Consider the following 25,000-nt stretch of genomic DNA (forward strand, 5'->3'; position numbering starts at 1 on the left):
TCTACAACAGCAAATGAGGGAACTGAAACTGTTACCAGTATTTCAACGGCATCAGAAGGATTTTCTGGTACTAAAGGATCTACAGCATCCAGTGGAACAACAGTGTCTGGACATGAAGAATCAACATCACAGAGTGAAGGAACAGCAACAGATGTTACAACTGCGTCTGAAGGATTTACTGGTAGCAAAGAATCTACTTTATCCAGAGGGACAACTGTTTCTGCACCTGAAGAATCAACATCAGTAAGTGAAGCATCAGCAACAGGAACTGGTTCTACAACAGTGTCTTCAGGATCTACACATAATGATGGAACAACAGTATCTGCACCACATCAATCAACAACAGCCAGTGAAGGACAATCAACTGCATCTTCTGCTTCAACTCCTTCAAGAGGATCTACTGTTAGTAAAGTATCTACTTTATCAAGTGGAACAACAGTATCTGCACCAGAACAATCAACATCAAGTGAAGGTGGATCAACAGTATCTAGTGTTACAACAGCCTCTGAAGAATTCACTGGTACTAAAGGTTCTACATTGTCTAGTAGGACAACAGTATCTGCACCTGAACAATCAACATCAATAAGTGAAGGAACAGCAACAGGAACAGGTGTTACAACAGCTTCTGAAATAATTACAGGTAGTCAACAATCTACTTTCTCTAGTGGAACAACAGTATCTACACCTGAAGAATCTACAACAGCAAATGAGGGAACTGAAACTGTTACCAGTATTTCAACGGCATCAGAAGGATTTTCTGGTACTAAAGGATCTACAGCATCCAGTGGAACAACAGTGTCTGGAAATGAAGAATCAACATCACAGAGTGAAGGAACAGTAACTGACGTTACAACTGCGTCTGAAGGATTTACTGGTAGCAAAGAATCTACTTTATCCAGAGGGACAACTGTTTCTACACCTGAAGAATCAACACCAGTAAGTGAAGCATCAGCAACAGGAACTGGTTCTACAACAGTCTCTTCAGGATCTACTCATAATGATGGAACAACAGTATCTGCACCACATCAATCAACAACAGCCAGTGAAGGACGATCAACTGCATCTTCTGCTTCAACTCCTTCAGGAGGATCTACTGTTAGTAAAGTATCTACTTTATCAAGTGGAACAACAGTATCTGCACCAGAACAATCAACATCAAGTGAAGGTGGATCAACAGTATCTAGTGTTACAACAGCCTCTGAAGAATTCACTGGTACTAAAGGTTCTACATTGTCTAGTAGGACAACAGTATCTGCACCTGAACAATCAACATCAATAAGTGAAGGAACAGCAACAGGAACAGGTGTTACAACAGCTTCTGAAATAATTACAGGTAGTCAACAATCTACTTTCTCTAGTGGAACAACAGTATCTACACCTGAAGAATCTACAACAGCAAATGAGGGAACTGAAACTGTTACCAGTATTTCAACGGCAACAGAAGGATTTTCTGGTACTAAAGGATCTACAGCATCCAGTGGAACAACAGTGTCTGGACATGAAGAATCAACATCACAGAGTGAAGGAACAGTAACTGACGTTACAACTGCGTCTGAAGGATTTACTGGTAGCAAAGAATCTACTTTATCCAGAGGGACAACTGTTTCTGCACCTGAAGAATCAACACCAGTAAGTGAAGCATCAGCAACAGGAACTGGTTCTACAACAGTGTCTTCAGGATCTACTCATAATGATGGAACAACAGTATCTGCACCACATCAATCAACAACAGCCAGTGAAGGACGATCAACTGCATCTTCTGCTTCAACTCCTTCAAGACAATCTACTGTTAGTAAAGTATCTACTTTATCAAGTGGAACAACAGTATCTGCACCAGAACAATCAACATCAAGTGAAGGTGGATCAACAGTATCTAGTGTTACAACAGCCTCTGAAGAATTCACTGGTACTAAAGGTTCTACATTGTCTAGTAGGACAACAGTATCTGCACCTGAACAATCAACATCAATAAGTGAAGGAACAGCAACAGGAACAGGTGTTACAACAGCTTCTGAAATAATTACAGGTAGTCAACAATCTACTTTCTCTAGTGGAACAACAGTATCTACACCTGAAGAATCTACAACAGCAAATGAGGGAACTGAAACTGTTACCAGTATTTCAACGGCATCAGAAGGATTTTCTGGTACTAAGGGATCTACAGCATCCAGTGGAACAACAGTGTCTGGACATGAAGAATCAACATCACAGAGTGAAGGAACAGCAACAGATATTACAACTGCGTCTGAAGGATTTACTGGTAGCAAAGAATCTACTTCATCCAGAGGGACAACTGTTTCTGCACCTGAAGAATCAACATCAGTAAGTGAAGCATCAGCAACAGGAACTGGTTCTACAACAGTGTCTTCAGGATCTACACATAATGATGGATCTACAGTATCTGTACCACATCAATCAACAACAGCCAGTGAAGGACGATCAACTGCATCTTCTGCTTCAACTCCTTCAAGAGGATCTACTGTTAGTAAAGTATCTACTTTATCAAGTGGAACAACAGTATCTGCACCAGAACAATCAACATCAAGTGAAGGTGGATCAACAGTATCTAGTGTTACAACAGCCTCTGAAGAATTCACTGGTACTAAAGGTTCTACATTGTCTAGTAGGACAACAGTATCTGCACCTGAACAATCAACATCAATAAGTGAAGGAACAGCAACAGGAACAGGTGTTACAACAGCTTCTGAAATAATTACAGGTAGTCAACAATCTACTTTCTCTAGAGGAACAACAGTATCTACACCTGAAGAATCTACAACAGCAAATGAGGGAACTGAAACTGTTACCAGTATTTCAACGGCATCAGAAGGATTTTCTGGTACTAAAGGATCTACAGCATCCAGTGGAACAACAGTGTCTGGACATGAAGAATCAACATCACAGAGTGAAGGAACAGCAACAGATGTTACAACTGCGTCTGAAGGATTTACTGGTAGCAAAGAATCTACTTTATCCAGAGGGACAACTGTTTCTGCACCTGAAGAATCAACGTCAGTAAGTGAAGCATCAGCAACAGGAACTGGTTCTACAACAGTGTCTTCAGGATCTACACATAATGATGGATCTACAGTATCTGCACCACATCAATCAACAACAGCCAGTGAAGGACAATCAACTGCATCTTCTGCTTCAACTCCTTCAAGAGGATCTACTGTTAGTAAAGTATCTACTTTATCAAGTGGAACAACAGTATCTGCACCAGAACAATCAACATCAAGTGAAGGTGGATCAACAGTATCTAGTGTTACAACAGCCTCTGAAGAATTCACTGGTACTAAAGGTTCTACATCGTCTAGTAGGACAACAGTATCTGCACCTGAACAATCAACATCAATAAGTGAAGGAACAGCAACAGGAACAGGTGTTACAACAGCTTCTGAAATAATTACAGGTAGTCAACAATCTACTTTCTCTAGTGGAACAACAGTATCTACACCTGAAGAATCTACAACAGCAAATGAGGGAACTGAAACTGTTACCAGTATTTCAACGGCATCAGAAGGATTTTCTGGTACTAAAGGATCTACAGCATCCAGTGGAACAACAGTGTCTGGACATGAAGAATCAACATCACAGAGTGAAGGAACAGCAACAGATGTTACAACTGCGTCTGAAGGATTTACTGGTAGCAAAGAATCTACTTTATCCAGAGGGACAACTGTTTCTGCACCTGAAGAATCAACATCAGTAAGTGAAGCATCAGCAACAGGAACTGGTTCTACAACAGTCTCTTCAGGATCTACACATAATGATGGATCTACAGTATCTGCACCACATCAATCAACAACAGCCAGTGAAGGACGATCAAATGCATCTTCTGCTTCAACTCCTTCAAGAGGATCTACTGTTAGTAAAGTATCTACTTTATCAAGTGGAACAACAGTATCTGCACCAGAACAATCAACATCAAGTGAAGGTGGATCAACAGTATCTAGTGTTACAACAGCCTCTGAAGAATTCACTGGTACTAAAGGTTCTACATCGTCTAGTAGGACAACAGTATCTGCACCTGAACAATCAACATCAATAAGTGAAGGAACAGCTACAGGAACAAGTGTTACAACAGCTTCTGAAATAATTACAGGTAGTCAACAATCTACTTTCTCTAGTGGAACAACAGTATCTTCACCTGAAGAATCTACAACAGCAAATGAGGGAACTGAAACTGTTACCAGTATTTCAACGGCATCAGAAGGATTTTCTGGTACTAAAGGATCTACAGCATCCAGTGGAACAACAGTGTCTGGACATGAAGAATCAACATCACAGAGTGAAGGAACAGCAACAGATGTTACAACTGCGTCTGAAGGATTTACTGGTAGCAAAGAATCTACTTTATCCAGAGGGACAACTGTTTCTGCACCTGAAGAATCAACACCAGTAAGTGAAGCATCAGCAACAGGAACTGGTTCTACAACAGTGTCTTCAGGATCTACTCATAATGATGGAACAACAGTATCTGCACCTCATCAATCAACAACAGCCAGTGAAGGACGATCAACTGCATCTTCTGCTTCAACTCCTTCAGGAGGATCTACTGTTAGTAAAGTATCTACTTCATCAAGTGGAACAACAGTATCTGCACCAGAACAATCAACATCAAGTGAAGGTGGATCAACAGTATCTAGTGTTACAACAGCCTCTGAAGAATTCACTGGTACTAAAGGTTCTACATTGTCTAGTAGGACAACAGTATCTGCACCTGAACAATCAACATCAATAAGTGAAGGAACAGCAACAGGAACTGGTGTTACAACAGCTTCTGAAATAATTACAGGTAGTGAACTATCTACTTTCTCTAGTGGAACAACAGTATCTTCACCTGAAGAATCTACAACAGCAAATGAGGGAACTGAAACTGTTACCAGTATTTCAACGGCATCAGAAGGATTTTCTGGTACTAAAGGATCTACAGCATCCAGTGGAACAACAGTGTCTGGACATGAAGAATCAACATCACAGAGTGAAGGATCAGTAACTGATGTTACAACTGCGTCTGAAGGATTTACTGGTAGCAAAGAATCTACTTTATCCAGAGGGACAACTGTTTCTGCACCTGAAGAATCAACACCAGTAAGTGAAGCATCAGCAACAGGAACTGGTTCTACAACAGTGTCTTCAGGATCTACTCATAATGATGGAACAACAGTATCTGCACCACATCAATCAACAACAGCCAGTGAAGGCCGATCAACTGCATCTTCTGCTTCAACTCCTTCAAGACAATCTACTGTTAGTAAAGTATCTACTTTATCAAGTGGAACAACAGTATCTGCACCAGAACAATCAACATCAAGTGAAGGTGGATCAACAGTATCTAGTGTTACAACAGCCTCTGAAGAATTCACTGGTACTAAAGGTTCTACATCGTCTAGTAGGACAACAGTATCTGCACCTGAACAATCAACATCAATAAGTGAAGGAACAGCAACAGGAACAGGTGTTACAACAGCTTCTGAAATAATTACAGGTAGTCAACAATCTACTTTCTCTAGTGGAACAACAGTATCTACACCTGAAGAATCTACAACAGCAAATGAGGGAACTGAAACTGTTACAATTATTTCAACGGCATCAGAAGGATTTTCTGGTACTAAAGGATCTACAGCATCCAGTGGAACAACAGTGTCTGGACATGAAGAATCAACATCACAGAGTGAAGGATCAGTAACTGATGTTACAACTGCGTCTGAAGGATTTACTGGTAGCAAAGAATCTACTTTATCCAGAGGGACAACTGTTTCTGCACCTGAAGAATCAACACCAGTAAGTGAAGCATCAGCAACAGGAACTGGTTCTACAACAGTGTCTTCAGGATCTACTCATAATGATGGAACAACAGTATCTGCACCACATCAATCAACAACAGCCAGTGAAGGCCGATCAACTGCATCTTCTGCTTCAACTCCTTCAAGACAATCTACTGTTAGTAAAGTATCTACTTTATCAAGTGGAACAACAGTATCTGCACCAGAACAATCAACATCAAGTGAAGGTGGATCAACAGTATCTAGTGTTACAACAGCCTCTGAAGAATTCACTGGTACTAAAGGTTCTACATCGTCTAGTAGGACAACAGTATCTGCACCTGAACAATCAACATCAATAAGTGAAGGAACAGCAACAGGAACAGGTGTTACAACAGCTTCTGAAATAATTACAGGTAGTCAACAATCTACTTTCTCTAGTGGAACAACAGTATCTACACCTGAAGAATCTACAACAGCAAATGAGGGAACTGAAACTGTTACAATTATTTCAACGGCATCAGAAGGATTTTCTGGTACTAAAGGATCTACAGCATCCAGTGGAACAACAGTGTCTGGCCATGAAGAATCAACATCACAGAGTGAAGGAACAGCAACAGATGTTACAACTGCGTCTGAAGGATTTACTGGTAGCAAAGAATCTACTTTATCCAGAGGGACAACTGTTTCTGCACCTGAAGAATCAACATCAGTAAGTGAAGCATCAGCAACAGGAACTGGTTCTACAACAGTGTCTTCAGGATCTACACATAATGATGGATCTACAGTATCTGTACCACATCAATCAACAACAGCCAGTGAAGGACGATCAACTGCATCTTCTGCTTCAACTCCTTCAAGACAATCTACTGTTAGTAAAGTATCTACTTTATCAAGTGGAACCACAGTATCTGCACCAGAACAATCAACATCAAGTGAAGGTGGATCAACAGTATCTAGTGTTACAACAGCCTCTGAAGAATTCACTGGTACTAAAGGTTCTACATTGTCTAGTAGGACAACAGTATCTGCACCTGAACAATCAACATCAATAAGTGAAGGAACAGCAACAGGAACAGGTGTTACAACAGCTTCTGAAATAATTACAGGTAGTCAACAATCTACTTTCTCTAGTGGAACAACAGTATCTACACCTGAAGAATCTACAACAGCAAATGAGGGAACTGAAACTGTTACCAGTATTTCAACGGCATCAGAAGGATTTTCTGGTACTAAAGGATCTACAGCATCCAGTGGAACAACAGTGTCTGGACATGAAGAATCAACATCACGGAGTGAAGGAACAGTAACTGAAGTTACAACTGCGTCTGAAGGATTTACTGGTAGCAAAGAATCTACTTTATCCAGAGGGACAACTGTTTCTGCACCTGAAGAATCAACACCAGTAAGTGAAGCATCAGCAACAGGAACTGGTTCTACAACAGTGTCTTCAGGATCTACTCATAATGATGGAACAACAGTATCTGCACCTCATCAATCAACAACAGCCAGTGAAGGACAATCAACTGCCTCTTCTGCTTCAACTCCTTCAAGAGGATCTACTGTTAGTAAAGTATCTACTTTATCAAGTGGAACAACAGTATCTGCACCAGAACAATCAACATCAAGTGAAGGTGAATCAACAGTATCTAGTGTTACAACAGCCTCTGAAGAATTCACTGGGACTAAAGGTTCTACATCGTCTAGCAGGACAACAGTATCTGCACCTGAACAATCAACATCAATAAGTGAAGGAACAGCAACAGGAACAGGTGTTACAACAGCTTCTGAAATAATTACAGGTAGTCAACAATCTACTTTCTCTAGTGGAACAACAGTATCTACACCTGAAGAATCTACAACAGCAAATGAGGGAACTGAAACTGTTACCAGTATTTCAACGGCATCAGAAGGATTTTCTGGTACTAAAGGATCTACAGCATCCAGTGGAACAACAGTGTCTGGACATGAAGAATCAACATCACAGAGTGAAGGAACAGCAACAGATGTTACAACTGCGTCTGAAGGATTTACTGGTAGCAAAGAATCTACTTTATCCAGAGGGACAACTGTTTCTGCACCTGAAGAATCAACATCAGTAAGTGAAGCATCAGCAACAGGAACTGGTTCTACAACAGTGTCTTCAGGATCTACACATAATGATGGATCTACAGTATCTGCACCACATCAATCAACAACAGCCAGTGAAGGACGATCAACTGCATCTTCTGCTTCAACTCCTTCAAGACAATCTACTGTTAGTAAAGTATCTACTTTATCAAGTGGAACAACAGTATCTGCACCAGAACAATCAACATCAAGTGAAGGTGGATCAACAGTATCTAGTGTTACAACAGCCTCTGAAGAATTCACTGGTACTAAAGGTTCTACATTGTCTAGTAGGACAACAGTATCTGCACCTGAACAATCAACATCAATAAGTGAAGGAACAGCTACAGGAACAGGTGTTACAACAGCTTCTGAAATAATTACAGGTAGTCAACAATCTACTTTCTCTAGTGGAACAACAGTATCTACACCTGAAGAATCTACAACAGCAAATGAGGGAACTGAAACTGTTACCAGTATTTCAACGGCATCAGAAGGATTTTCTGGCACTAAAGGATCTACAGCATCCAGTGAAACAACAGTGTCTGGACATGAAGAATCAACATCACAGAGTGAAGGAACAGTAACTGAAGTTACAACTGCGTCTGAAGGATTTACTGGTAGCAAAGAATCTACTTTATCCGGAGGGACAACTGTTTCTGCACCTGAAGAATCAACACCAGTAAGTGAAGCATCAGCAACAGGAACTGGTTCTACAACAGTGTCTTCAGGATCTACTCATAATGATGGAACAACAGTATCTGCACCTCATCAATCAACAACAGCCAGTGAAGGACAATCAACTGCATCTTCTGCTTCAACTCCTTCAAGAGGATCTACTGTTAGTAAAGTATCTACTTTATCAAGTGGAACAACAGTATCTGCACCAGAACAATCAACATCAAGTGAAAGTGGATCAACAGTATCTAGTGTTACAACAGCCTCTGAAGAATTCACTGGGACTAAAGGTTCTACATCGTCTAGCAGGACAACAGTATCTGCACCTGAACAATCAACATCAATAAGTGAAGGAACAGCCACAGGAACAGGTGTTACAACAGCTTCTGAAATAATTACAGGTAGTCAACAATCTACTTTCTCTAGTGGAACAACAGTATCTACACCTGAAGAATCTACAACAGCAAATGAGGGAACTGAAACTGTTACCAGTATTTCAACGGCAACAGAAGGATTTTCTGGTACTAAAGGATCTACAGAATCCAGTGGAACAACAGTGTCTGGACATGAAGAATCAACATCACAGAGTGAAGGAACAGCAACAGATGTTACAACTGCGTCTGAAGGATTTACTGGTAGCAAAGAATCTACTTTATCCAGAGGGACAACTGTTTCTGCACCTGAAGAATCAACATCAGTAAGTGAAGCATCAGCAACAGGAACTGGTTCTACAACAGTGTCTTCAGGATCTACACATAATGATGGATCTACAGTATCTGCACCACATCAATCAACAACAGCCAGTGAAGGACGATCAACTGCATCTTCTGCTTCAACTCCTTCAAGAGGATCTACTGTTAGTAAAGTATCTACTTTATCAAGTGGAACAACAGTATCTGCACCAGAACAATCAACATCAAGTGAAGGTGGATCAACAGTATCTAGTGTTACAACAGCCTCTGAAGAATTCACTGGTACTAAAGGTTCTACATTGTCTAGTAGGACAACAGTATCTGCACCTGAACAATCAACATCAATAAGTGAAGGAACAGCTACAGGAACAGGTGTTACAACAGCTTCTGAAATAATTACAGGTAGTCAACAATCTACTTTCTCTAGTGGAACAACAGTATCTACACCTGAAGAATCTACAACAGCAAATGAGGGAACTGAAACTGTTACCAGTATTTCAACGGCATCAGAAGGATTTTCTGGCACTAAAGGATCTACAGCATCCAGTGGAACAACAGTGTCTGGACATGAAGAATCAACATCACAGAGTGAAGGAACAGTAACTGAAGTTACAACTGCGTCTGAAGGATTTACTGGTAGCAAAGAATCTACTTTATCCAGAGGGACAACTGTTTCTGCACCTGAAGAATCAACACCAGTAAGTGAAGCATCAGCAACAGGAACTGGTTCTACAACAGTGTCTTCAGGATCTACTCATAATGATGGAACAACAGTATCTGCACCTCATCAATCAACAACAGCCAGTGAAGGACAATCAACTGCATCTTCTGCTTCAACTCCTTCAAGAGGATCTACTGTTAGTAAAGTATCTACTTTATCAAGTGGAACAACAGTATCTGCACCAGAACAATCAACATCAAGTGAAGGTGGATCAACAGTATCTAGTGTTACAACAGCCTCTGAAGAATTCACTGGGACTAAAGGTTCTACATCGTCTAGTAGGACAACAGTATCTGCACCTGAACAATCAACATCAATAAGTGAAGGAACAGCTACAGGAACAGGTGTTACAACAGCTTCTGAAATAATTACAGGTAGTCAACAATCTACTTTCTCTAGTGGAACAACAGTATCTACACCTGAAGAATCTACAACAGCAAATGAGGGAACTGAAACTGTTACCAGTATTTCAACGGCATCAGAAGGATTTTCTGGCACTAAAGGATCTACAGCATCCAGTGGAACAACAGTGTCTGGACATGAAGAATCAACATCACAGAGTGAAGGAACAGTAACTGAAGTTACAACTGCGTCTGAAGGATTTACTGGTAGCAAAGAATCTACTTTATCCAGAGGGACAACTGTTTCTGCACCTGAAGAATCAACACCAGTAAGTGAAGCATCAGCAACAGGAACTGGTTCTACAACAGTGTCTTCAGGATCTACTCATAATGATGGAACAACAGTATCTGCACCTCATCAATCAACAACAGCCAGTGAAGGACAATCAACTGCATCTTCTGCTTCAACTCCTTCAAGAGGATCTACTGTTAGTAAAGTATCTACTTTATCAAGTGGAACAACAGTATCTGCACCAGAACAATCAACATCAAGTGAAGGTGGATCAACAGTATCTAGTGTTACAACAGCCTCTGAAGAATTCACTGGGACTAAAGGTTCTACATCGTCTAGTAGGACAACAGTATCAGCACCTGAACAATCAACATCAATAAGTGAAGGAACAGCAACAGGAACAGGTGTTACAACAGCTTCTGAAATAATTACAGGTAGTCAACAATCTACTTTCTCTAGTGGAACAACAGTATCTATACCTGAAGAATCTACAACAGCAAATGAGGGAACTGAAACTGTTACCAGTATTTCAACGGCATCAGAAGGATTTTCTGGTACTAAAGGATCTACAGCATCCAGTGGAACAACAGTGTCTGGACATGAAGAATCAACATCACAGAGTGAAGGAACAGCAACAGATGTTACAACTGCGTCTGAAGGATTTACTGGTAGCAAAGAATCTACTTTATCCAGAGGGACAACTGTTTCTGCACCTGAAGAATCAACATCAGTAAGTGAAGCATCAGCAACAGGAACTGGTTCTACAACAGTGTCTTCAGGATCTACACATAATGATGGATCTACAGTATCTGCACCACATCAATCAACAACAGCCAGTGAAGGACGATCAACTGCATCTTCTGCTTCAACTCCTTCAAGACAATCTACTGTTAGTAAAGTATCTACTTTATCAAGTGGAACAACAGTATCTGCACCAGAACAATCAACATCAAGTGAAGGTGGATCAACAGTATCTAGTGTTACAACAGCCTCTGAAGAATTCACTGGTACTAAAGGTTCTACATTGTCTAGTAGGACAACAGTATCTGCACCTGAACAATCAACATCAATAAGTGAAGGAACAGCAACAGGAACTGGTGTTACAACAGCTTCTGAAATAATTACAGGTAGTCAACAATCTACTTTCTCTAGTGGAACAACAGTATCTACACCTGAAGAATCTACAACAGCAAATGAGGGAACTGAAACTGTTACCAGTATTTCAACGGCATCAGAAGGATTTTCTGGTACTAAAGGATCTACAGCATCCAGTGGAACAACAGTGTCTGGACATGAAGAATCAACATCACAGAGTGAAGGAACAGCAACAGATGTTACAACTGCGTCTGAAGGATTTACTGGTAGCAAAGAATCTACTTTATCCAGAGGGACAACTGTTTCTGCACCTGAAGAATCAACATCAGTAAGTGAAGCATCAGCAACAGGAACTGGTTCTACAACAGTGTCTTCAGGATCTACACATAATGATGGATCTACAGTATCTGCACCACATCAATCAACAACAGCCAGTGAAGGACGATCAACTGCATCTTCTGCTTCAACTCCTTCAAGACAATCTACTGTTAGTAAAGTATCTACTTTATCAAGTGGAACAACAGTATCTGCACCAGAACAATCAACATCAAGTGAAGGTGGATCAACAGTATCTAGTGTTACAACAGCCTCTGAAGAATTCACTGGTACTAAAGGTTCTACATCGTCTAGTAGGACAACAGTATCTGCACCTGAACAATCAACATCAATAAGTGAAGGAACAGCTACAGGAACAGGTGTTACAACAGCTTCTGAAATAATTACAGGTAGTCAACAATCTACTTTCTCTAGTGGAACAACAGTATCTACACCTGAAGAATCTACAACAGCAAATGAGGGAACTGAAACTGTTACCAGTATTTCAACGGCATCAGAAGGATTTTCTGGCACTAAAGGATCTACAGCATCCAGTGGAACAACAGTGTCTGGACATGAAGAATCAACATCACAGAGTGAAGGAACAGTAACTGAAGTTACAACTGCGTCTGAAGGATTTACTGGTAGCAAAGAATCTACTTTATCCAGAGGGACAACTGTTTCTGCACCTGAAGAATCAACACCAGTAAGTGAAGCATCAGCAACAGGAACTGGTTCTACAACAGTGTCTTCAGGATCTACTCATAATGATGGAACAACAGTATCTGCACCTCATCAATCAACAACAGCCAGTGAAGGACAATCAACTGCATCTTCTGCTTCAACTCCTTCAAGAGGATCTACTGTTAGTAAAGTATCTACTTTATCAAGTGGAACAACAGTATCTGCACCAGAACAATCAACATCAAGTGAAGGTGGATCAACAGTATCTAGTGTTACAACAGCCTCTGAAGAATTCACTGGGACTAAAGGTTCTACATCGTCTAGTAGGACAACAGTATCAGCACCTGAACAATCAACATCAATAAGTGAAGGAACAGCAACAGGAACAGGTGTTACAACAGCTTCTGAAATAATTACAGGTAGTCAACAATCTACTTTCTCTAGTGGAACAACAGTATCTACACCTGAAGAATCTACAACAGCAAATGAGGGAACTGAAACTGTTACCAGTATTTCAACGGCATCAGAAGGATTTTCTGGTACTAAAGGATCTACAGCATCCAGTGGAACAACAGTGTCTGGACATGAAGAATCAACATCACAGAGTGAAGGAACAGCAACAGATGTTACAACTGCGTCTGAAGGATTTACTGGTAGCAAAGAATCTACTTTATCCAGAGGGACAACTGTTTCTGCACCTGAAGAATCAACATCAGTAAGTGAAGCATCAGCAACAGGAACTGGTTCTACAACAGTGTCTTCAGGATCTACACATAATGATGGATCTACAGTATCTGCACCACATCAATCAACAACAGCCAGTGAAGGACGATCAACTGCATCTTCTGCTTCAACTCCTTCAAGACAATCTACTGTTAGTAAAGTATCTACTTTATCAAGTGGAACAACAGTATCTGCACCAGAACAATCAACATCAAGTGAAGGTGGATCAACAGTATCTAGTGTTACAACAGCCTCTGAAGAATTCACTGGTACTAAAGGTTCTACATCGTCTAGTAGGACAACAGTATCTGCACCTGAACAATCAACATCAATAAGTGAAGGAACAGCAACAGGAACTGGTGTTACAACAGCTTCTGAAATAATTACAGGTAGTCAACAATCTACTTTCTCTAGTGGAACAACAGTATCTACACCTGAAGAATCTACAACAGCAAATGAGGGAACTGAAACTGTTACCAGTATTTCAACGGCATCAGAAGGATTTTCTGGTACTAAAGGATCTACAGCATCCAGTGGAACAACAGTGTCTGGACATGAAGAATCAACATCACAGAGTGAAGGAACAGCAACAGATGTTACAACTGCGTCTGAAGGATTTACTGGTAGCAAAGAATCTACTTTATCCAGAGGGACAACTGTTTCTGCACCTGAAGAATCAACATCAGTAAGTGAAGCATCAGCAACAGGAACTGGTTCTACAACAGTGTCTTCAGGATCTACACATAATGATGGAACAACAGTATCTGCACCACATCAATCAACAACAGCCAGTGAAGGACGATCAACTGCATCTTCTGCTTCAACTCCTTCAAGAGGATCTACTGTTAGTAAAGTATCTACTTTATCAAGTGGAACAACAGTATCTGCACCAGAACAATCAACATCAAGTGAAGGTGGATCAACAGTATCTAGTGTTACAACAGCCTCTGAAGAATTCACTGGTACTAAAGGTTCTACATCGTCTAGTAGGACAACAGTATCTGCACCTGAACAATCAACATCAATAAGTGAAGGAACAGCAACAGGAACAGGTGTTACAACAGCTTCTGAAATAATTACAGGTAGTCAACAATCTACTTTCTCTAGTGGAACAACAGTATCTACACCTGAAGAATCTACAACAGCAAATGAGGGAACTGAAACTGTTACCAGTATTTCAACGGCATCAGAAGGATTTTCTGGTACTAAAGGATCTACAGCATCCAGTGGAACAACAGTGTCTGGACATGAAGAATCAACATCACAGAGTGAAGGAACAGCAACAGATGTTACAACTGCGTCTGAAGGATTTACTGGTAGCAAAGAATCTACTTTATCCAGAGGGACAACTGTTTCTGCACCTGAAGAATCAACACCAGTAAGTGAAGCATCAGCAACAGGAACTGGTTCTACAACAGTGTCTTCAGGATCTACACATAATGATGGATCTACAGTATCTGCACCACATCAATCAACAACAGCCAGTGAAGGACGATCAACTGCATCTTCTGCTTCAACTCCTTCAAGACAATCTACTGTTAGTAAAGTATCTACTTTATCAAGTGGAACAACAGTATCTGCACCAGAACAATCAACATCAAGTGAAGGTGGATCAACAGTATCTAGTGTTACAACAGCCTCTGAAGAATTCACTGGTACTAAAGGTTCTACATCGTCTAGTAGGACAACAGTATCTGCACCTGAACAATCAACATCAATAAGTGAAGGAACAGCAACAGGAACAGGTGTTACAACAGCTTCTGAAATAATTACAGGTAGTCAACAATCTACTTTCTCTAGTGGAACAACAGTATCTACACCTGAAGAATCTACAACAGCAAATGAGGGAACTGAAACTGTTACCAGTATTTCAACGGCATCAGAAGGATTTTCTGGTACTAAAGGATCTACAGCATCCAGTGGAACAACAGTGTCTGGACATGAAAAATCAACATCACAGAGTGAAGGAACAGCAACAGATGTTACAACTGCGTCTGAAGGATTTACTGGTAGCAAAGAATCTACTTTATCCAGAGGGACAACTGTTTCTGCACCTGAAGAATCAACATCAGTAAGTGAAGCATCAGCAACAGGAACTGGTTCTACAACAGTGTCTTCAGGATCTACACATAATGATGGATCTACAGTATCTGCACCACATCAATCAACAACAGCCAGTGAAGGACGATCAACTGCATCTTCTGCTTCAACTCCTTCAAGACAATCTACTGTTAGTAAAGTATCTACTTTATCAAGTGGAACAACAGTATCTGCACCAGAACAATCAACATCAAGTGAAGGTGGATCAACAGTATCTAGTGTTACAACAGCCTCTGAAGAATTCACTGGTACTAAAGGTTCTACATCGTCTAGTAGGACAACAGTATCTGCACCTGAACAATCAACATCAATAAGTGAAGGAACAGCAACAGGAACAGGTGTTACAACAGCTTCTGAAATAATTACAGGTAGTCAACAATCTACTTTCTCTAGTGGAACAACAGTTTCTACACATGAGGAGTCTACAACAGCAAATGAGGGAACTGAAACTGTTACTAGTCTTTCAACAGCATCTGAAGGATATTCTGGAAGTAAAGGATCTACAGCATCCAGTGGAACAACAGTGTCTGGGCATGAAGAATCAACATCACAGAGTGAAGGAACAGTAACAGACGTTACAACTGCATCTGAAGGATTTACTGGTAGCAAAGAATCTACTTTATCCAGAGGGACAACTGTTTCTGCACCTGAAGAATCAACACCAGTAAGTGAAGCATCAGCAACAGGAACTGGTTCTACAACAGTGTCTTCAGGATCTACTCATAATGATGGAACAACAGTATCTGCACCTCATCAATCAACAACAGCCAGTGAAGGACGATCAACTGCATCTTCTGCTTCAACTCCTTCAAGACAATCTACTGTTAGTAAAGTATCTACTTTATCAAGTGGAACAACAGTATCTGCACCAGAACAATCAACATCAAGTGTAGGTGGATCAACAGTATCTAGTCTTACAACAGCCTCTGAAGAATTCACCGGTACTAAAGGTTCTACATTGTCTAGTAGGACAACAGTGTCTGCACCTGAACAATCAACATCAATAAGTGAAGGAACAGCAACAGGAACTGGTGTTACAACAGCTTCTGAAATAATTACAGGTAGTCAACAATCTACTTTCTCTAGTCGAACAACAGTATCTACACCTGAAGAATCTACAACAGCAAATGAGGGAACTGAAACTGTTACCAGTCTTTCAACGGCATCAGAAGGATTTTCTGGTACTAAAGGATCTACAGCATCCAGTGGAACAACAGTGTCTGGACATGAAGAATCAACATCACAGAGTGAAGGAACAGCAACAGATGTTACTACTGCGTCTGAAGGATTTACTGGTAGCAAAGAATCTACTTTATCCAGAGGGACAACTGTTTCTGCACCTGAAGAATCAACACCAGTAAGTGAAGCATCAGCAACAGGAACTGGTTCTACAACAGTGTCTTCAGGATCTACACATAATGATGGATCTACAGTATCTGCACCTCATCAATCAACAACAGCCAGTGAAGGACAATCAACTGCATCTTCTACCACAGAGTGTATACCAGCTCCAGATGAAATAGCAAAAGAAATTATTGATTTAAATAAAGATCTAGGTGATCTGCAGCTTCAAATTGAAATCACAACTACACAGCTTGTGAATTGTTCTCAGGATGCTGGAAAAATTACAGAAGTCAAGATACTCTCTTCAAACCTTGAAGCTTTAGTTACTGAACTTAACAACATCATTAGAAAGTTGGAAGAACTGCAAGGAGGGAGACGTCGTTTCCTTTTGTCATCTTCCATCTTGTCAATGCTCAACTCTGCTGGTATTCAAAGCCATGGTAAGGAAGAGGCTTATAAGGTCAACCACTGTTAACATTGATTTATCTTTTAGAAGTAATGTGCCATTACATCCGACAGCCTTTTTTGGCATTGTTTAATAACAGACCAACTATCTATAATACAGGTGTACATGTGCAATTATTTCATTTATTATAAAACTGACATTATAATTTTCTGTACTAGACGATGGTCTGCTTCTTCTCTCATTTTTTTTTAAATTGCTGAGATTTCCTGTCAACAAGAAATTGTAATTCTAAAGCAAAAATATTTACTTGTCAAGTCAAGCCATTGCTATATATGTCACTCACTAAGAACTAATTATTTCAAGTTCAATGCCTTTCTCAGGGCTTCTTTCTGACTCTGTTCTTCACAAAAGGATTTCTTGTTATGTGTGTCAAATAGAGACATTAAAAAACACACATTTATTGGCATTTTGAATATTTAGCAGAGCTGGCGTCATACTAATAACACTGACTATGTAACTGCAATGACTGTTTATTAATCAAATCTTTCCTTTGGACAGTGGACTGTGCCCTAAATGCTGAGTCACTGCTGGCTTCAACCAGAAATATGGAAAGAATGCTGAGCTCCCTCCAGATCAACCCTCTAGTAGACAAAACCCAGGAAGAGGTCGCCTGTGCAACCAGGAAGATTTTGTCTGCATTTTCTAATGTGAGTTTTTTCTCTCTCCCTCAGATGACTGACTAAATAGTGCTATACATGGGATGTATAGTGATATATGTGAAATAATTCACCATCTCTGACAATAACATGTAATAATACCACAGGTTGGAGTTTTTTATTATTATCTGTGCATTCCAGGTGGCCAAAGGAACAGCGTCACTTACAAAAGATGAAAAGGAAGAGGTACAGTCCATCTTAGACAATCTGAGTCAGTCTAAGTTCAAGCAGCTTTCAAAGGCACTCATTGAGGTAAGTTCTCTGCTAATAAGCTAGTTTACTTCTATCCTAGATGAATCAACCCAAGCCCCCGAACAAATGTCTACTATAAATCTTCCTCCTTCTCCAGAAAAGAACACAAATGTGGATAAATTGACATCTCTCAGGAAGGAATTAATTCTTGAACTAAATCATCTCGCCAAACAAGATCCAATTTGCTACCCATTATTTCTTTGATAATAAAATTTTTGATATGCGAGTGTGTCTCTCACTAAGCTCCCCACCTCTATCTCTCTCTCTCTCTCTCTCTCTTTCAGAACCAAAAATCTAACGAAGCCTTGAAGCGTAGCTTGGAGAACCGCCTTGAGGACCTGTCCAACAGGAAAAGACTGGTAGAAGAGGCCCTTTCAGTTGCCAAGTCGCGTTAGACAACTTGACATCAGAAGTTGACATCGATGGTTTCCCAAAGGAAGGTCTAAGCATCCCTGATTTCTATTTCAATTATCTAGGCCTAAATCAAACAGAATCCTCTACAATATACAAGTGGCAACTTTCCCTTTGGGAAAACTGGTCACTCTCAATCAGCAGTAGCCAAAAATGTATTGACTAAGGGAGACTCATAATTTATAAAGGATGATGAATGGCCGGATATTGAATTAAAAACAATTAATTCTATATTGCAAATGTATAATATTCATGAATAAATAATTTGACATACATCTATCACGTCTCATTACCCCATTAGTTTTATTTGTTATGCAGGATTTTTATTGGTCCCTTCAAAAACTAATTGCTTGCATAGCCCTGTAGTAGCTTTTAATCTTAATTTACAAGAGAATCTGATAGTTGTTTTTACCATTAGGTCCACATAACATTGAAAAACCAAAGAGAACTAGCTTCGAATGACACTGTTTTCAATAAAGTTTTGTATGACAAAAATATCTAGTTTATGTTCAATGAAATTGCCTGATGTAGAGATCCCAAATGATTTTACTGACGTCAGCGACCTCAACGAATGCCTCTTCGATGAATTCCCGACAGTGGGACAAATAACATATCGGCAGAGACCCTGACAACGGTATATCTTATGATCACTAAATAAAATCCGTTTTAGGGTTGTGGTAGCCTATTGGAAACGTCCCTGCCTTGCGTTCTGCCGGGCTCGGGTTCGAGACCTGCTCAAGCTCGATAGTTTCTTGTAGCGTCTGCAACCTCATCATCCTTGTGAGCTAAATAAGGAGGTTGGGGGAACCTATATAGTAGATCTACCTGCTGATTCATCAGCAGTCATTGCCTTGCCCTCCCTGGTCCTAGCTTGGGTGAAGAGGGGCTTGGCCACTAACCATATGTATATGTATATATATATATATATATATATATATATATATATATATATATATATATATATATATATATATATATAGGTCATTGGCACTGTCCCTTACCTCTGCCTTCATAGGCGGCCTTTAAACCTTATCGGACTCGAAACAAAGGTGTAATAACGTTTAAGACACCTTACATGATGTCAGGAATCTCCTTCTGTCTAGAAACTAACCTGGACATTTAATTTGATGATTATCATTATCAAAATGAGGATACAAACCAGCCCAATGAGTCAAGCTCGACTCTTACAGAGCTGGCCCAATAAAATTTACCAAGAAAAAAATACCATTTATAATAATGCTGAAAATAAATAAAAGAAAATATATAGTAAATATAATGAATAATAAATAAATAAATTATGAGGTAAAAATCTGTGATAAATATAAATTTAAATCTTTTCTATAAAACCTATGTTTCTTAAGAAAAAAAAAAAAAAAAAAAGTTAAAATCTTAAAATCAGAAATTCTCAAGAGTCCGATGAAAGGTCAATGACACTTTTTCTTTGCAATGGCTAAAAATGTTTTATGCTTAAAGCTAAAGTTAATTTGATGAGCCTCATCCTCTAACCAGAGGTTCATTACCACTCCCACCCCGCAAAAAAAAAAAAAAAAAAAAAAAAAAAAAAAAAAAAAGAGTAATTCGTATTCCCCATCTTCCTCCGATGCTCTAACCCAGCATCATAAGCATAAGCACCTGCTTTGTTTATCGTCAGTTTCATTTCTCTGTATTCTGTATTCTGGACGCACGCCCTCGTCAAAAACATACTCCCCTTCCACCACACCAACCCAACCATTACAGTCCCCCACCCCCCATCCTACCACAATGTCTAAGACCTTTCACATTGTTAATTTTCTGAAGATGCTTTCTTCCGAGTATCCTATCTTTCGTTGAGACTATACCTTGTTGTTAAGACATTTCTCGTCTATTTGGTTATAGGAAATTAATACACGGATCGGGTTACTTCTCGCGTTCATCTTCAACGTTTCTTCACTACGGGACACCTCTGTAGATCTCTGTCAGCTGAATTTGTAAAGAAAGTTGACTTCATTTGGAACATTATGTGTTAAAGACTATTATTATTATTATTATTATTATTATTATTATTATTATTATTATTATTATTATTATTATTATTACCAGCTAAGTTACAACTAGTTGAAGAAGCAAGGTGCTATAAGCCCAAGGGCTCCAAGAGGAAAAAATATCCCAGTGGGGAAAGGAAATAAAGCAATAAACTATAAGAGAAGTAACGAACAATTAAAATAAAATATTTTAAGAAGAGTAAAAACATTAAAATAGATCTTTCATAGATAAACTACAAAGAGATACTGATGTCAGCCTGTTCAACATAAAACATTCACTGCATGTTTGAACTTTTGAAGTTCCACCTGAGATGAGGTTTTCTTTACTTTGTTTCATCCTTTCTTCTTGAACTGCAGTTTTACGGTCATCTTTATTTTCCCAATTCTAATTCTTTTTTATGAGAAACATCCATTTCTGTGAATGATAAAAAACATAACGATGCCTATCTGCTACTTTGATGATGCTACAAAAGCAACCTCTCTCTCTCTCTCTCTCTCTCTCTCTCTCTCTCTCTCTCTCTCTCTCTCTCTCTCTCTCTCTCTCTCTCTCTCTCATTTCTATGGTTTCAATATCCAGACATTCAAACCCTTTCACTTGTTTGCTTTAGACAATCCAGGAATGTCTTTTTTATGACTGATCAATTACATACCGTTCACTAACTCTCTCTCTCTCTCTCTCTCTCTCTCTCTCTCTCTCTCTCTCTCTCTCTCTCTCTCTCTCTCTCTCCTGACACTTAAGTATCAAAGTTTCTTTTCCACGTGCTTATAATCTCCATTCTCTCCACATAACCAAACCACATCCCCACACTTTAATGTATCTTTTTCACACGACTTTAAAAAGTTTCTCTTCAGTCTTCACGGATTCATGGTTTCCAAAGGAATTTTAATTGTATTTACCTACCAGACATTTATTAGCACATCAATACAACGCATGAAAACATCAAATCAAGAATTTTTGTTTGGCCGAATTTAATTTATGATATAACAGGCGAGGAGTCTTGTACAGAATACATGTTTGACTAAGGGCAAGGTACTTACAAGAAGTTCAGTGTTCCAGTCATTTCATGAAGCACCCAACTTGGGTATCTTAATGCCTCTTATTTGTCTTTAATTGAAACTATTTCACTTAAAGATCAAACTTTTTTTCTTTATTTAACCAACACACGTTTTTTCTTGACCCTTCCCTGCAACTTTCTATTACAGCGTCTCTCTCTCTCTCTCTCTCTCTCTCTCTCTCTCTCTCTCTCTCTCTCTCTCTCTCTCTCCCGGACACCACCAGGCTTTGAAACTTCCTTAGCCTGTATTCCGAGATTCTCTATAAGTTTTTTAAAGTCAAAAGGCAGCCTTCGTCATTCGGAACTAAATAATTCATTAAAATTGTTTCCATTCTATCTCGCAATTGTGATTGAGTAAATATGTATTTTCATTTTTTTTAGGAAATACACATTCAGTGACGAGTCAATACACATGTATAATCTACAGTTACCCAACAAATTATACCATTTTTTTTTTCTTATGCTATCGTTGATGTTTAAAAGAACATTTCACGAACAGTTACTGAAGTCCGAAGACTTTAATAGCAATCTAGTTCTCTTGCTTGAGGGTACACTCGGGTACACTACTCTACCTTATTTCTCTTCCTCTTGTTTTGCTAAAGTTTTTATAGCTTATATGGTAGATATTTATTTTATTGTTGTTACTGTTCTTTTTCCTTGTTGCCTTTCCTTACTAGGCTATTTTCCCTGTTGGAGTTCTTGGGCTTAGAGCATCCTGCTTTTCCTACTAGGGTTGTAGCTTAGCAAGTAATAATAATAACGACAGTGGAGGTCCTGTAGAGAGCCGGGTTCCCCTGCTGTATGGGACCGGAAAAGCAGCCATCAAAGTAAGTAAGTAAGTAAGTAAGAAAGTAATAATAATAATAATAATAATAATAATAATAATAATAATAATAATAATAATAATAATAATAATAATAAGCAATAGACAAATTGGGAAAAAAATAACAATAAAAGTAAAATATTAATGGGAAAATAAAAAAAACGGGAAAAGAGGTAACTTTAAAAAAAAAAGTATGATCGTCTGAAATTAAGTCAGATATCTTTTTGAACTCACAATTAAAATGGATCATAAAAAATCAAGAAAGGGGAAGATGAGGCAATAGCTAGGATGTACGTTTTGGAATTAAACAATAAAATTAGCAAATTTTTCCCACGCCTGCGATGAAATTCACTCTTATACCATCAGGTGACCTGGACCCAATCTTTATAACCCAGTCAATAAAAACAGGATTAGCAAGAGCATAACAAAACTAAAAATTACATGGAATCAAAGAAAAAATATCTTTAATACATAACTGTTATGCTACTGTTTTTAAAATATTTTATCAACTGGTAATTGTTTTTCACATCGTTTATTCATTTCCTTATTTCCTTCCCTCGCTGGACTATTTTTTCCTGATGGAACCCTTGGGCTTATAGCATCTTGCTTTTCTAACTAGAGTTGTAGCTTAGCAAATAATAATAATAATAATAATAATAATAATAATAATAATAATAATAATAATAATAATAATAATATTGGTACTGAGACTGGCGCTATTTCCGGGCAAAATTAGTCGAAAATACACCATTTCATTTTCCAAAGGATGTATCCTAATAAAAATCTCATTGAGTTTTATTGGAATACAAACATTGAAATCGACAGAATATTAACTAATAATTAGAATATTATAAAACAACGGTATCGAAGAAGTGTTCGTAAAATGTTGGTTCGAATAATTAGTAAATCGAACAATTGGTTTTCGAAGAAGAATAGTCCGTAATCCATATGCTGTCACCCCCAACCCCGATTTTTTTCCTCCTTTGCAATCTTTTTTTTCTTCTTCTTCAGGAAAGCCAGAGGACCTTGGATAGGAAGTTCCTCCTAGTGAATGGGCTTTGGATATATAAAGCCGACGTCGGGTCAGGTCGCTAGTCACTTCGTCCCCACGCATCCACCGAGAGTGAGTATCTGACTAGCCCCGTCGGTTGGTGTGCCCCTTTCAGAAAGGTCCCGGGCCACGCCACTCTTGATTCCGGTCGTATTCGTTGCAAAGTTTGTGAGCGCTTGCTATTTTTGAGGGATTTGAAGAACATTCTTTCCCAACTGGGATGTTTCAAATTACTGTTTTTCTCTGTTTTCAATACATCCATCTATCATCTCGCTTTTCTGGTTTCTTTGTATTCCGGTACATCCAAAATTTTCCTTTTCACTTTTTTTTCTTTTGTAAGAGAATGTGTTCCTATTACATCAACTTCTTCGGCTTATAAACATATCTATATGGGGTAGCCGTTTCGAATGAGTCTTTTCAACCTATTGCTATCTTGCGCCTCTGTTTCATTAATTCCCTTCTCTCTCAAGTCCTCCCGTACAGTCCCTCCATCTCCTTCTTAGTCTTCTTCTTCTACTAAGAACCTTGATTTCCATAGTATGTCTCCCCACAAGATACTCCAACCTCCTCAGTAGATGTCGATACTATATCAACCTTCCTCCCTGCACTTTTCCTTGATATTTCAAAAACCTTTATTAATCCTCTTATTTAGTCATTTCTGATTTTAACCTCTCTTGCCACTCCAGATATCCACAAAGCATTATCATTTTTGCTATAATTACAATTATAATTTCAATTTCATCAACAATGATTTCTTTTTTTTTTCTTGTTCCTCAAGTTTACATCTTCCTTTCTCCAGCATCCAAGTTCTGATGGAATCAGAATTACAGAATTATGAAGAAAATATACTAAATACTGAGCATCGGCCCTGTATAGAGCTGACCATCTACAATTCTACATCTTACATAATTCACCATCGCCGCTAGTTCTAAAAAAAATAGTCCACTGCAGGACTAAAGGCCTCAGATATGCTCTTCCCCTCACGTCGGTTTATGGCTTTTCTTTGCCTGCCTAAAACAGTAAATTTTCTTAGTTCGTCAATCCATCGTCTTCTCTTCCTTCCCCTGCTTTTTATGCAATCCCTAAGGACCCATTCGTAGTTATCACACTGAAAAGGTTAACAGCCGCAACCGCTTTCCTAGGACCACACGTTTCTTTCTTTCTTTTTTTTTTCAATGAAGTGACAAAACAGCCGTAATTACTCGTTTCAGTGTAAAAACATGAGACGAACTTAAAGCCGGCATCCCGTTGCCGGGTTCGAAATAACCGCGTAATTACAGAACACCTCTACCATCACGCCCGCGGAGAGGAGGGAGAGGGGGGGGGGGATTCCGGAGTTCGAGTCGTTCATCTTCATTCGCATTCCTTCGAATACAGAAAGTGAAAGTAAATGAATGGAAGGA

At 39.1% G+C, this 25,000-nt stretch overlaps 2 protein-coding genes across 2 annotated transcripts in view; both read left to right on the top strand.

Annotated features, from left to right (window-relative positions):
• LOC137652696 (pneumococcal serine-rich repeat protein-like) overlaps positions 1 to 18,846 on the top strand; it is a 95,579-nt gene extending 76,733 nt beyond the window's left edge. The window contains exons 3-7 of the mRNA XM_068386098.1: positions 11 to 16,813; positions 17,015 to 17,302; positions 17,827 to 17,975; positions 18,126 to 18,236; positions 18,521 to 18,846. Coding sequence (XP_068242199.1) covers positions 11 to 16,813; positions 17,015 to 17,302; positions 17,827 to 17,975; positions 18,126 to 18,236; positions 18,521 to 18,631 — 17,462 coding nt within the window. The 3' untranslated portion in view covers positions 18,632 to 18,846. The remainder of the gene's footprint in view (positions 1 to 10; positions 16,814 to 17,014; positions 17,303 to 17,826; positions 17,976 to 18,125; positions 18,237 to 18,520) is intronic.
• Positions 1 to 25,000, top strand: part of LOC137653452 (uncharacterized) — a 427,638-nt gene that overhangs the window by 224,714 nt on the left and 177,924 nt on the right. The gene's annotated exons all lie outside the window — the stretch shown is intronic.

The sequence above is a fragment of the Palaemon carinicauda genome, chromosome 14 (assembly GCF_036898095.1).
Source record: "Palaemon carinicauda isolate YSFRI2023 chromosome 14, ASM3689809v2, whole genome shotgun sequence".
In the NCBI taxonomy this organism is placed as follows: domain Eukaryota; kingdom Metazoa; phylum Arthropoda; class Malacostraca; order Decapoda; family Palaemonidae; genus Palaemon; species Palaemon carinicauda.